The following is a 15,891-nucleotide window of genomic DNA, read 5'->3' on the forward strand; positions in this document are numbered from 1 at the left end:
AAATGACTGTTTTAATTTGAAAAAAACAACAAAAGTAAAAAGATTTTCTTTAGTATTCCAAACCTTTCATTCATTCTTAAAAATCCTTTAAAAAAAGAAAATGTGTTGATAAAACTTTACATTATTGGAGACTATTTGACCTTTGTTTGGACAGAATCATTTGTGTGTTTACTTCATTTTTACATGAGGTCATCTAAATTTGGCACATTTTCAAATGTTTAATAGTTTATATGAAATATAGAATTACATGAACTGTGACTACTTGCTTTTTTTGATTGAATGTAACATTATTATTATTATTATTATGTTTATTATTCTGTTGTCAATTTTTTATCTCTTTTTTAATTTTTCAGAAGCAATTGATGTTGCAGACAAAACTGTGAAAATGAATGATCATCGACTTGGTTTTCTTACAACGCAAACAACTTTGTCTGCACTTTTTTGTATCTTGGTGAAGTTTATAAGCATGCTCTTGTTTGATACCGTCCAGTTTAACCTTCTTCCGTCCATTCTTAAGCTTATCAATGCCACTGTGCAGCTAGTTTTGTCATCAGAGGTGCTAAAATCAGAAATGACCACCAGTCAAATAATTCATTCAGTTTATAGTTTACTAGAATTTACTGAGACTTTTGTCCAAGATAACCTTAGCTATCAAAGTCTTCCGTTAATGCTTTGTCACTGCAATTGTAACAATGTTTTTTATACGTGCCACAATTTTTACTTACCCTTCATTATACATTCCCAAGATGATAGTAATGAGGAAATCACCAGTGAGTATAAATCCAGTCAAAGAAATAATGATCGAGGTGATTTGTTTAGATGGTGAGTATTCCTTTTTCTCTAATGTTTAGCCTGTATTTAAACATGCCAAGGAGATTTAACTGTTAAGAGTTAATGTTGTTGGTTACATTTCATTCTTGATTATTCTTTGTTTCTTAGTTATTCATCTTGAAGAATGAGACCCGTATTGTTAATAATGACAAGACGGCCAGAAAGTGTCTGGTTTCAATTGATGAACAACACCAGTTTATTGATAATTTTATGTGTTCAGTTTTTGTGGTTATTAGGCATTAAATATCTTTGATGAATCATCTTAAGGTCTAATACTGTTCAACAGAGTTGTAAGTTAAGCTCTATTCTGTGTATGCAGCTAATTACAGAGGTCTTGCTGCTGTTTATCTACCTTTTGGTCAATAACACGACTAATCTCCTGACATGGTATGTTATCTCTGTTCGTATAATAGGTTCCCTGATTTGTGTTACCTTCTATATCAGCAGTTTTGGTTTGCTGCTATTTTTGAGGGTCCATAACATCATGACCCTTCATCAACTATGACTCTCTTTAAGGTATCCAAATGCCTTGTCTTCTGATTAGTAACAAGCATGAATGGATAAACGAGATCCCCACTGTGAAACTATGGCCAAAGGAATTGGCTTGGAGAAATAAGCTTTTTATCCAACAACTCAGTTTTATTTTTTACAGATATAACATAACTGAAGTTCTTTAATTTAACTTTGAACTTTACCCCCATTGAACTTGTAGTATTCTAAATTCTATATCTCTACAGAATTTTGATCTGCAGTGTCAGAGGCTTCAGGCCCTTTGCTTTTGGCTGAGGAAGTCTCAGCTTTAGACAGGAGTCAGAGTCTGTTTCACAGTCATCGGTGTCTCCTGAGCTCAAACCTGACCTTTATTTGTGTGGGGAATTTAAACAACATGAGTGTGATGTGGATGGCCTTTTTTCTGCCTTCTTCCTGGGGAGTGTAATCCTTGTTTATGACAATGAACACATCCAGAATGTCTTTAGCCTCATCTCCCTCAGGAGATTCTTTGGTAGATCTAAATTATCCAGACCCAGTAATTTATCTAATTTTGGAATATTTTTATCCTCTCCTTTTATGGTTGAGAAAGCTTGTGATTCTATCATCCTTCTTACATAGCTGGCATTTCTCTTCCACTTTCACAGCCCAAATTGCATCTTTTTTATGGATGCTTCTTTTATGAGTTGGGGAGCAATAATAAATTACATTAAGTCATTGATCATTGTTCTTCAGTCAAGACAGCTGGGCACATTAGTATCCCAGGGCTCATTGCTGCCCTTGAGGCTTTGAATCATATTCTACCCTTAATACGAGTCAGGGTGGGCATGATCCATTCTAACAGTTGTTTCATGTATCAGTTGACAATGAACTTCTGTTTTGGGCCCATTCAAATTATACATATCTCATGCCATGTCACATTCAGAGTGTTTTTATTCTTTTTGCTGGTTGATTATCTCTACTCTACAAAGTCTTTTCCATAAAGTTATCCCTAGACTCATGAAAAGTTCTGGTGGTTATGCAACTAGTGGAGTATTCCTCTTCTGGAGATATTTACCACACATTATCAGTTGCAAACTTTTTCTTTATGCCACATCTGTTATCTTTGAGAGTGGATGCCTTGAGCTGAGGTCAGTCTTAATTCATCTGTATGTTTATATTCCTTCTTCCCCAAACTGTATTCTTTACTTAATCTGCCCCATGTTTTATTCTCATTTTGTCCAGTTCAATCATGGTTTCCATTCTTCATCCTCCTTCAATCTGCACTGTCATTACCACTTCCTCTTTTCTAATCTCTCCTCAATCAGCTTCTGTTGCTGGGGTATCATCCTGGTTATCACACTTCAACATCACAAATGACTTTTGATTGATCTCTTGCGAGGCAATATGGACTATCCGAATGTAGTTTCATTTCCATCCTTCCCTATGCAGTACAGCTTCCTTCCCTTGTGATATATAAAAAAAGTGGTGTGTGTTTTTTTTATTGGTATCTACATTGTGGCCATCTTACTTCTCCTCCTATTATTCTTAGAGCAGATGAGAAAAACATGGGAAGTAGAAGTTTGGCCAAAGAAAAGTTAATTGCTGTAGGAGTGAAAGGCCTAACAGTTAATGTAGGCATAGCAGTTAGTATGCTAGAGTAAAACTAACAATTTTAATAGAGATAAGAGGTATAGTTTTTTCAAAGTGAGTTCTAAAGTAATTGAACAAGCTTGAGTGCACTTTGACAAAAGGAGCAGACATTTAAGGTACAAAGATCAGATGATTTCTAGAAGAGCAGTATATAACTGATAACTCATGCTATAAAGGAATAAATGAATTATTATACATAGTGCAATAGAAACAGAGGAAAATAGGTCGACTTGTCAACTGAAATTCTAAAGCAATTGATTGGTCTAAGTGGCCTTTTGACAACAAAAAGAGAATCATGAAGGTCTACACACATGCTTGCATGGATTCTTGGAACTGAAGTTTTCTTTCCCTTTCCATTTCTGGGCTAGAGGTGAAGATGGTAGGGATCCTTCTGTCATAGAATGGATGTTCCGTTTCTGGTACCACTACTTTTAGACTGGAGTTGACCAACTGATTATGTTTTGGTGTTACATGCCTAGCTACTCTACATCAGTGACATGTCTGTGTGATTATTGAATATGTTCCTTTTTCCCATGTTTGGTGACATGTTAATTCATCAAGGGTGAAGTTATTGTCTGGATGTGGTGTGGTCTTCCATGTATTTGTTTCATCTTCATGGGTTCTCTTCAGACTATTATGGGTAATTTAACACCACTTCTGCTCAGTCAATGTGGAATTCTAGCTATTATGTGAGATAAGGTGAGATATTCTATTGGAAGTTATAATTTATCTACACGTAAAATGTGTTTCTGATTGATACCAACACCTCTCACACCCATCCTCCTCACTTTCAGTGTAGATTGAGTCAGCTGCAGTAGGTTGGTGTAGAAATGTATATCAAGAGGGCTGGAATGGGTATGAAAACTTTTATTAAAATAAAATAGAAAACAACGTTTCAACCTTCTTAAGTCATCTTTATGTTTGTTAACTAGCAAATGACCTAAGAAGTTTGAAACGTTGTTCTCTACTTTAATTAATTAAAAGTTTTAATACCCATAACAGCCATCTTGAGATACATTTTTACTTCAAGTGGATTTCTTGTTATCACAAGGTTGGTGTAGGGTTGTGTCATTCTCATTTGGATGCAATGAGGAAACCATACCGTATGTAAACATGATGTTAGGTGTGAGACTCAAGCCTAATGGTGAGTGCAAATTTCAGGTATAGGGGGCAGCATAATCTAGGATGGTTATTATATGAGTGGAGGTAAGTATCTGTCAGAAATACATTTTTAGTGTAGGAAAATTATAATTTGTAGTTTACCTACTAACCGAGCACTGTATGATATGCATCTAATTTGAACAGGCTTTTCTTTTTACATATCTGTCATTTAAAAGTTATTGGAATTTTATTAGAGGTGTACATACATTAACAATTATGAAATATAAATTTAAAAAAATATATCAGCAAACATTATGGAAAAGTTATTATGATACATTATCAAGGTATACATCACTGTATTATACCAAAGCACATTTTTGATCAAGGAATACATCACTATTGTATTCCAAATCACATCTTTGATCATAGTACACACTACTAGAATAGCCTGAAGTACATTTTTGATTAAAACCTTAAGCTTCTGATATCATGTGGTAACTTACAAAGTAAGATGAGTTATTATAAGTTACTATAGAAATAAAGATAATGCCTAAAAGTTGCTGTTTAATTAGTGTTTATAAGTATTTCTTCTAAATAATTTTCATTAATCAATCCTGTTTGGCCTGGCATGGCTAGGTGGTTAAGGCACTAAACTCGTAATCTGAGGGTCCTGGGTTTGAATCCCCATCATACCAAACATACTTGCCCTTTCATCTGCGGGGGTGTTATAATGTGATGGTCAATCCCACTGTTTGTTGGTAAAAGAGTAGCCCAAGATTTGGCAGTGGGTGGTGATGACTATCTGCTTTCCCTCTAGCCGTACACTGCTAAATTAGGGATGGCTAGTGCAGATAGCCCTCGAGTAGCTTTACATGAAATTCAAAACAAATTAATCCTGTTCTGTTATTTGAAACTACTTTTGTAGTTATTGCAGTCTTGTTTGTGAATGTTTTAACAGTTTGAACTAATCTGGTGTGTATTTTAATTTTAATTAGGAAATTTATTAAAGGAACAAAACTTATTACACTAATTAAAGCATCAAGTATATTTTTCTTCTTAGAAACTGTGTGTTATTTTCATAACAGTCCACCAGTGAAACAGTGGTAAGTTTATTTGGGGTTCAATTCCCTGCAGTGGACACAGCAGATAGCCCAATGTGGATTTGCTTTAAAACAAACACATATCTTTCACAATATTTGTGATCAGTAAAATATAAGTATTTTATTCATTTATACACTTATATACCTGTTAAGACTATTATAAAAGTCTGTGAAGAACTTGTTGTTACTCATATTCCAGGCTGCTGAAATCTTGGGAGTATTTATATTCTGTAACTGTGAAGTATTATGAGAAATCTGCATCTTCAACATTAGGAGGAAATCTGTATGAGGATGCCTTGAAATGTCTGTGTCAAATTCAAAAACATCTTCAAAACAGCAGGTTGCTGCTGAAGATCGAGAAACGGAAAAAACAAACTCTGAGCCTTAAAGAAGGTGGTATCTCACTTCATATAAAAGGAAGACATTCTCAGGCTAGAAAACTGTGGATGAAGAAGTTATCTAAGCTTCTAAAAAGTAAGTTAGGAAGGTTCCATTTAACAGCAGTTTTTAACAAGGTGCCACTAATAATGTGACTTAAATACATGTTAAAATGATAAAATTGAAATTCCAATGATTCATTAGCCAGAAAACATAGAATTGTTACAGAACAGAATATGTAGACTGAACAGTTGCCAACCTTTTTTGTTCAAAAATAAATTATCACAGTGAACGTACAAGCTGAGATAGTTTATCAGTGTGTCAGACTTTAGAGTTCTTGTTTTTGCTATGTCTGAAACTAAACTTTAAGTAAAAGAAATGCTGATTGATTAATCAGTTTCTTCCTTCTCTCAACACTACACAGTTTTTTTACAACTTGATGGTGTTCTAACACAATACTGTTATTAATATTTAGCTCTGTACGTCTGTTACTGTAATTGTGTTTGTTTCCTCTTAAATAGATTAATTATAGTGGAACCCTCGTTCTTTCAAAATGTGTAATAAACAGTTTTGTCCTATGATCTTATCTTGTTTTATTTTAGCAAAATTGCTATTACACTGCAAATTTTACAAATAAAATACCTTTAAGGACCAAATATCACTAGTGACATGACTTTAGTTACGTACCAGATAAGAACATACCATAGTGGCTATTAAACTGTCAATTTTTGAAGCTGTTTAATGCAACATTAGTGTGAAGGTTGTGCTTGGTTTTCTTTGCCGAGTTGTCTAATACTGAGTGAAATTTTTGTCAGTTAGCCTTAAGTCCAGTTCTGTTTTGAGTCATGTTTGTAGTGTTGAGAAGGTTATTTCATGTCAAAATGTGATAGCATACAGTAATAAGTAAATATTTTTCATATTTCACCTCATACTAGTTCTTTCTTTTTAACCAATCATCAGTGAAAGCCAATTTTTTCATTTCATTAAGTAATCCATATTATGATCAAATCACTTTTTTTATGTCTTGTTGAACATTCAACTTGATAAGTTGCTGTGTTCAATACTGAAATCCTGTTGGATCCATATTCTCCTAATAAACCTTTGTTTTATAAAGTAATCTTGAAAATGGTTTGCTAAATGTGAATATTGCTGTTTAATATTCTTGTGTTCACAACTTCAGGATTAAAATGAATTTAGTTTTTAAGTAGAATTTTTTTACAATGTTGGAAATTCTTCAAATATTCACATCTTTCATGAAATGATTTGCATCCCCTGGATCTTTATTTCCTTTTGTTGTTCAAATGGTAAACTTTGGATTTCAACTTCTGAAGACAAAGATTGAATTTCATCAGAAGGATAAACAAATTTGCCAAATGAGTATCCAGACTTCGAGATTTGTGGAAAACTGTGAATTAATTTCAATTAAAAAAATGAGTATTTCTGAGCAGAATTCAAATACATCTCCCTTGGAAAACTGTCTTAATTCAATGTGGAGGAACAGCTTCTTGTTGATACTAACCATTTCATTTCAAAGCAATGGAAGTAAGCTGTAATTTGATGCATACACTTTAGTATGGATGGCTTTATCCAAAACAGATAAAGTATTTGGTTGGTATTTGTTTGAAGGTCAGTGCTTTGTGGTGAATGCAACAATGTATGAATTTGACATCTGATGTCATTTCCTTTATTTCTATTATGGCACTTCCCTCTTTCACGAAATTAGCTTTTCCCATTTTATGCTCACCTCTGTATGCAAAATTATTTTTAATGCATGCCACAAGCTTTCCACAAACCCCCAATTAGTATGAAAGATTTCTCATGACTCTCATGCAAATCAGCATGTGTCATCTGAGCACCACTATTGTGTGACTTCTACTGAAATATCAATTTTTCTTTGTTAGTGCTGTAGTTCAGGCATCTTTCTTTTGTTCCAATTCTGCTGTTGTTAACTTGCACTTAATTTATTTTCAGAAACTTTTCACTTGCATTTTGAAAGCATTTATTTAGACTTGTTTTAACATTAAGAGATTTATCAGTATTTATTTGCTGAGAGATTGAGCATTATATAGGACAACCTTTGTCTCCTCCTTCCTCTTGTTGCTTCTCTTCCTCCTGAGTTGTTTTTATTATTCTGGCCATATTCATGAGCATTTCAATTGTTTTTTTCCACCCTCCAGAGTTCATTGTGCCTTCCCACATCCTGTCTGAGGATTCTGTTTGACCTTTGTCAGCTTTTTGGTTTTTATTTTTCAGGTATGTGATGTTTTGTCTAATGCTTCTCTTTCTTCTAATCCTTTCATTTTACGTGATTCTGCCTCCAAACCTTGTTCAGTTTTCCCCAGTCCCCCGATACTCTGGTTCACCTTCCAGTTGAGTGACAATATTAACTGGGTAACTGTCAGAGATTTTGTTTACAAGTCGAGCAGTGTCATGTGAAAATTGTTTGTTTTCTCTTGTATTTTGTTTTTGCTCGTGCATCTCGGAAAGGTTAAAATGTTTGTCGAGTAGAAGTCTGATTACAAGAAGGAGGATATTAAGCCTGAAGGATTCATAGTTGAGGTACCAATTCAGATGGCTTAGTATATTTTAGTATTGTTCAATTATGTTTTGTTTCCTTTGTAACATTCATTTATAATAATACTTATCACAGTTGAAGGATGATTATCAGAAGTGAGATCTTAAGCTCGGAGGAATTTTATCTGAGGTACCAGACAGTTACGACTTATTCAAATGTTTCATTTCAAATATATTTTTTATTGGATATTTTAATGATTCAGAACTTTGTAGCTGTGGTGATTCTTGTGTATAATTATTTATATATACAACATTTTCAAATCAACAATAGTTGGTAATAACAGTGGACTAACTTGTTAATGTATTACAAATTTTTACATAGTAATCTGTTCAATTACATTTTGGATAGGGAGTTAGGGGAATAATCTGAAAGATATTTTAATACATTCTGACTCATTCACTTATAGAAAAAGATTACTTTACCTCTAACTAACTTTTTTTCTTTTAATAATCTGACAACCAGCTAATATTTTTCTCATAATAACCTGATGACTAATAATTTTCTAATAATAATCTGACAACTAACTGATATATTTTACATAATAATTTTACAACTAACTAATATACTTTCTAATAATAATCTTAAAAACTAATTAATAATTTTCTAATAATGATCTTACAATTAAATAATACTATTTTAAAATAATTTTACAACTGACATATATTTATTGATAATAATAATCTTATAATAGTTTTGTACACAGAATCAGTGCTGCACTTAATAATTTAGTTAGTTTTAATATAAGACCAGTGTTTAGTCTTCTACACATTTGGGCCCAGCATGGCCAGGTGGATTAAGGCGTTTGACTCTGAGGGTCACGGGTTTGAAACCCCATTGCACCAAACATGCTCGCCCTTTCAGTTGTGGTGGCTTTATAATGTGATGGTCAATCCCATTATTCGTTGGTAAAATAGTAGCTCAAGAGTTGGCAGTGGGTGATGATGACTAGCTGCCTTCCCTCCAGTCTTATACTACAAAATCAGACAGCTAGTGCAGATAGCCCTCATGTAGCTTTGAGCAAAATTCCAAAACAAACAAACAATCTACGCATTTGTTGATATGCTGTGTTTCTATAAAAACTAAGTCCAGAACATTAGCTGTAACAATGAAAATTACATAAGGATTACCAATATTTATTATTGGACATGACCTTTATTATTGTAAATTAATATCTGTTGAAATATCATAACTTATGAATGTCAAGAAGTATGTGGCATGCTACGATCTCTTCATTTGTTTGAGACATAAGACATTGTAAGCTCATTGACATGATGTATGTTTTAAAATTAACTTCTTTTATGCTTTTACAGAAAATAACATGAGTGAAAAACAGCAGCGTTTGGTGAGCCGTTATCTTCATTGTATCCTTTATTCTCTTCTTATTGACTACCAGATACGAGCGGCTGCAGAATACATCAACACATTGCTAGCCACAAGCAATGGTTTTAAAGTGAATGTATCTTCTGAAAGAGAACAGTATATCTTTCTGACAGTAAACCAAGAACATAAAGGTGTCATGAAAGTGGTCAAATCATTTGCTATATTTTTTGGAGCGTACTTTGTGAATGAACTACTATATGTCCATCCTGTTCACCAGCCAAGACCTCTTTCTTCACTGTTATGTAGGAAGTATGAAAACACAGGTTAGATTGCTTATGTGATTTCATTTGAAAGATATACATGATTTAAAATGTACTTTTGATCATTGTTGAGTTAAGTTTTATTTTCTTTATAACATTCACTTATAATAATACCCAATACTTTGTAATAAGATTATTTTAGAATTAAAAGACACTTGACATTAGAAGTACTTTGTGTCTGTTTTTAGCTTAATGCAAAATAATAAATTTGAAATTGCTTTTGAAGCTAGAAATTCTGATATAAAACTAGTTAACACTGAGAATGGATCAAAATGAAACTGTTTACCTTAATTTATGTAAACAAAACTGTCATTTAATTTTTGATTTACAGAATGTAAAGGGTTAGTTGCAATATAAGAGATACTGTTGGTGTTAATGTGCTTTGTAGTCACTATGAGAACATTTGTTTACACCAACAGTATGTATTCATTATAACATGGTCCAGTTTATTAGGCTTACTGATGAGGGTGGAATCCTCCAAAACTGTTATAACCCAATAGCATGCACTGATCAAAGTGTAAATTAAAATGGATTCCCCTTGAACTTAGTTTTCCAAAAGTTGTTTACTCTTGAAGTTTAAGTTTATCACTTACAGTATTTATCATAAATTAAATATTACCTAATGGAATTTTGTTTCTGAAGTTCGACAAGTTACAGTATTTCCCTGCTTCTAAACTCCACTTATTTACTCTCTTGTCTGTATATGTTGCTCGTAATGTTTGCCAGTCAGTATTGCACAAACATGACTAAAGTGAAATTTTATGAATATGTTTTTAAAATGAGGAGTTTGCACATCTTTGCACAATGTTGAACCGACTTGTGCATCGTTCACACTTTTTTTGTTCCATAATAGAATAGTTTACACATGCTTAATGCACTCTTTGTCACTTTTATTTTTGTATTTGGATTTCTCACTGAATATTTGTTGTATTTTGAAGAGTGAAACTACTTTATATTCATCAAAATCTTATTTTTACACATGACATTAATGCTTGTTTCTAATATTATTACGCCTTGCTATAATGTTTCTAATTACTCCTTCTTAGGTGTCCGTAAAATATTTATTTGTCGAGAAGAGATTACGTCTTGTTTAACACGAGAAGGTTTGAGTGAAGTTTTAACCCCAAGCTACATTCTTGAGTTACTGCTTCAAATGGGCCAATGGAGTGAGGCAGTGTGGCTGGCACACAGGGTAAATGATTGGAAGACTGCTGTAGTTCTTTCTGTCACTTGGTTGCATGGCCATTCCATTGCCCATAATAAGGAGTAAGCATTGAAACTGATTATTTTAAAAATAATTAGATTTTATTTTCTTGTTTTAATGATATTGCTTGGTTGAGATCACTTCCCAGTCTTAGTTCTCTCCCTGTTGGATGTGCTCCTCTATTTATCCTCCCATATGTGCAACATCTTTCTGCAATAGACAAAGAGTATACCTGGTTCAGATGTAGTGTTGTCTCCCTCATTAGATCTTAACGTCTAACCATCTCATTTGATGAAGTGTCCTTTGGATGCTTTCAAAGGATGCTTCTTTCTTTCCCTCACACTTTTTAATGTGGGATTCTAGTTATTTATATGAGAAGATGTAAGGTACTTTATCATAAATTATAATTTTCCTGTATTGAAAATTTATTTCTCACAGTATTCTCAAGATGACTGATATGGGTATTAAAACTTTAAATAAAGTACAGAACAATAATTCGACCTTCTTAGGTTATCATCAGGTTAACAAGAAGGTATTTTTGATATCAAAAATACGTCTGATAGGTTTTTGCTTTCTGAAAACTGTTGCTTTGATTTTCTGCCAAAATTTGAACTCAGTAGAATTGAATAGAGGATGTCACATGTGTATTGAGAAGTGTGTTGCACTCTTATCATTGGAGGATTGTCACATGATAATGTGCACTGGTATTAGTTAATTCCAGGAGTGAAAAAAAGGCTTGTGACATGCATGAGATTTTTTTGCATATAGAGGGCAGCACAGGATGAGAATAGCTATTTATGTGAGTGGAAATAAGTTCGGATTAGAAATACATTGTTAGTATAGGAAAATTACAACTTTCATTCAGGTAGGTTTGGACATGTTACAGGTGTCTCAAAACTGTATTATACTGCTAAGTTGCTTCTATTGCAAACTACATTTGTTTTTGTTTTCTCTGTAAATAATATGTAATTGGCTTAAATACAATTTTTTATTATGCAGTGTGTTGTAAGGTCTAGTGGTTACTGTTGATAACATATGATGTATTAAAGGATAGGTGTCATATGCTGTTTAAGAATATGAAGGAAAGCATGTGCCACTTACTGAACACTTTTTTTATAAAAGTAATGTTGTTATTGAAAACAAAATACCAGTAATATCACCTTAGTTGAAAGAAACTGTTCTCAAGCTCTTGTGGTTGTAAATAGAAGTTCATATCATAGGGACAGCATGGATTTTTGACCTACGAAAGTTTAAACCTTGGACAGTACTAATATGCTTAGTTTAATGATAATATCATTATTTCTGCTACTTTATATTTGATTGATAAACATTTCATTTTACAGGTAATGATGTAAGACATTCAAAGGTAGTTTGAAATATTATATAGAGCAGTGATTATGTTTTTGCATTTGAAATGAAAATTAAAAATTCATTTTGTGTATGTACACATTTGCTGTTATGAGTCATAATCAACACTATATTATAACCATTTAAAAGAACTGCACCCGACTTAAAACAAATATTTATTTAACAGTCACTGCTTCAGTGGGTTGATAGTTGGTCATTTTAACACAAAAATGTTGATCAGTTAAATATATTTAATATACATAATAATAAATAAACAATAAAACAGAACAGGATAACACTGACTGTCCAACTAAAAAATAAATGTGGAATGGCAGTTATAACATGAAGTTCCAGTAGATGGTGTAATTACCAGTTACATTTTTTAACAGCAGTCATGATGATGAGAAATCCACTTGAAGTAAAAATGTATTCTAATGATGACTCATGTGTTAATCTGAAAATGGCCTAAGAAAGTCAAAATGTTGGTTTGTACTTTATTTTAATTAAAGTTTTAATACCCATATCAGTTGTCTTTAGAATACATTTTAACAACAATGTTATTAATTGAATGTATACTGTGGATAAAAGTATCAACTGAGTAAATAAGTATAAAGAAGCAACATAATAGAACATAACAACAGTATAACTTTAGTTAGCAAGTAGATACAGTCCTACTTACATCTTATATCCAGTACTTTTTATTGAAGCTATTTATTATATCCTATTGTATTTCACCATACTGTTCTGTTCCAGCGCATGAGAAGGAACTTCTGTGTGTGATGTTCTGATGTGGCAGTGGTGTGTGTATGTTAATACAACAACTTTTGTTTAATCAGTCAGCATTATGTAAATCAAAATATGAGAAATTTTCATGTCTGGATTTTTACTGTATGATTAATACATTCCAACATTGTCCAACTATGTCTGTGACTCATAATGTATAGAGTGTATTATTTCATCAGTTAATATTATTTGTAAATGTAAACCCAATTATATCTCTCAAAGTTTGGCTATCCCATAAGATATAAGTTAGTCATAAATCTGTATATTAAACTAATTATGCAGAATAATCATTGTAGTAAAAAGTGAAATAAAAATTAGTTTTAATTTGGATTAAAAATTAAAATAGATGTTGTTAATGTTAACAGTTCTGTAGCATAAATCATTGTAAATAAAGGGTAGACTAAAGCATACTCTAAAGCTCCAAATAATCATGCGTGCAAGATTATTTATTTTCATTTGTGACTTTATGATTATTAACTTTTGGCCGACAGGATCACTTGAAAGGAATCTTGCCCACATTACTTCCCTGGTGAATCCACAAGCAAGTTTTGCTCATGTTAGTCATTGCAAGTTAAGGAAGTGTGGGCTAGGCAGCCAAATTATAGCATTCTGTGACCTGTTGAGAGCCGTGTCACAAAGCAGCATGTAGGCTTTGGCCTATTTGAAACTCAAAGTAGGAGAGTTTCCGTTGAGTTTAAGAGAAATTGGCAAGTTACCAGTTCATAACCAGCCAGCTTGCTTAGATGGTTGTTAAAATTAAATAACAGCACATTCATTGTATTATTAGCAAACATTCAATATAATTTTCTGCTCTATACAATTATTGAGGACCCAACTATTATTCATAACTGTAATGTGAGCTGATTATTTGTTTTACTTGTTTATTTATTATAACTGCACTACAGATAGCTAAAGACATATGTTAAATGAAAACAGAATTTCTATGTCATGAACGTTTTTGGACTTACGTTTTTTAAGTGCATTTCAGAAAACTTCCCAATGCATTCTGATATCGTGCATTTTATCTTTAAATAAGCCTACTAGTACATCAGAAGTTGTTTTGAAAATATATTCAACCCTTTCCATATGGATCAAAGGCCATGTCAATACGTTCGGGATTAAACTGTAAAATATAATTAAAATTTTCATATTATACGTCACTTAATTTCTCACTTTAAAAGTAAATATTAAAAAAACCAGTCAAAACATTGATTTTTATGATGACCAGATACAAAGTATTTAGTTTTGTATGAATTATGGACTCAAAGCACTGATATTGAGAAGCTAAAATATAAACTAAGAACCTCCCATCTTTTCTATTTGCTAAGATACCATGCTTGTAATGAATCAAACACAGTGGCCTTATTCACTCACCTCTTTCCATTTTTGGAAGTAGTCCCTTATATAAAGTTAGTTGTGTAAATGATAAGTGAATAACCAATTGAAAGCTCAGAATGTTCTCATTGTGGCTTTTTCAGCCATTTTCAAGTATAACGGCATTACTTCCTTCTTTCAAGACAAACCTTTATGTTGGCAAGTTGAATTTTTAGCTTGTTTAACATTTTATATGCTTTTTTAACCAAGTACAGCTTAGTTACTAAACTTGATAAATTATAATGGAATTCTATGGTATCTGTACAGTAATTTATGATTTTTTTGGTTATTCAAATGTAAATATAACACTAAAAAAAAGTTACATAATTTCATATTCTACACATGCAAAATTTCGTAAGGCTTAGCACCTTATGACAATCAGCAACTGAGTACAAAGGTCACAACTAGAAGAGATAACTGTTTGTTTTATTTCTTTATTGACTTTTCTATCTTTAAAGCAATATAGTTTTAAAACTTGTTTTTAAATTGTAATAATGTATTATAACTGAAATGTGACAGTACTTTACCAAATACTAGTCTACTAAAACACTGCCAAAACAGGTCATGTTGTAAAAGTCACTTTTATATTCTTGGATGCAGTAACATGAGTGCATATACATTGTGCAATTTTAAGACAGAAAGATCAATATAATAAATGTATAATGTCGTGATATTTAAGCTACTTATACTAAACATTTGTGTTTCTGAGTTATTATTCTGGAAAGAAAAAAGCATAGTCTGTATTTATTTACAAGTTTTTTTATGATTCTTATACGATTGGGTAAATCTACTGAAAACATACAGAGATTCTAGTTTGATAGAGAAAAAAACAGATAAAATATAAAGTTTTTCTTCAAAGACATTTGATAATTATCAGGAGGTTATAAAGATTTTGCACGTGAAATTTGAAACTTTTCTGATGCATAAACATATGTTTAATCTTAAAATCAAAATTATTCTGCATATTTTATAGTCAAGATTCTGAAATAATAAATTTTATGAAAAAATCTTTAATTAAAATAATCTTAACATTTGATATCAATCCTGATATTGGATGTAAGAAAGCCTTGCAATGTTTATCAATAACCTACAAAATTTTGTAAATATGTGCATATATTATCAAAAATCATAGTATAATTACTCTTATGGATACTTTTATGGTTACGAGCTGGGTGGATTTCACCCAACTTGTAATGAATGGGTTAATAGCAGAACTAACATACATGAAAACAACTGGAATGACAAGTAGTAATGTTACTGATATACTAACGTTAAAATTGGGTTTAAAATACATACTTGTTACAGCCAAATTAAGTAGTCTAGTATAAAGTGTCTTATAATTTCAAAAAAGTGCAACTTAAATAAATTAATGAGAACATAATTTATTGCTATACAATGTAAGAAAGAATTGTTATATATGTTTTACTTGTGTAATAC

The 15,891-nt window shown here is 32.0% G+C and overlaps 1 protein-coding gene across 1 annotated transcript in view; it reads left to right on the forward strand.

The window, feature by feature from the left end:
* The window catches only part of LOC143230306 (uncharacterized), a 69,841-nt gene that overhangs the window by 19,832 nt on the left and 34,118 nt on the right, over window positions 1–15,891 (forward strand). Inside the window, exons 7-10 of the mRNA XM_076463588.1 lie at window positions 354–822; window positions 5,353–5,627; window positions 9,417–9,749; window positions 10,793–11,012. Of these exons, the coding sequence (XP_076319703.1) occupies window positions 354–822; window positions 5,353–5,627; window positions 9,417–9,749; window positions 10,793–11,012 (1,297 nt within the window). The remainder of the gene's footprint in view (window positions 1–353; window positions 823–5,352; window positions 5,628–9,416; window positions 9,750–10,792; window positions 11,013–15,891) is intronic.

The sequence above is a fragment of the Tachypleus tridentatus genome, chromosome 1, assembly GCF_004210375.1.
Source record: "Tachypleus tridentatus isolate NWPU-2018 chromosome 1, ASM421037v1, whole genome shotgun sequence".
NCBI lineage: Eukaryota > Metazoa > Arthropoda > Merostomata > Xiphosura > Limulidae > Tachypleus > Tachypleus tridentatus.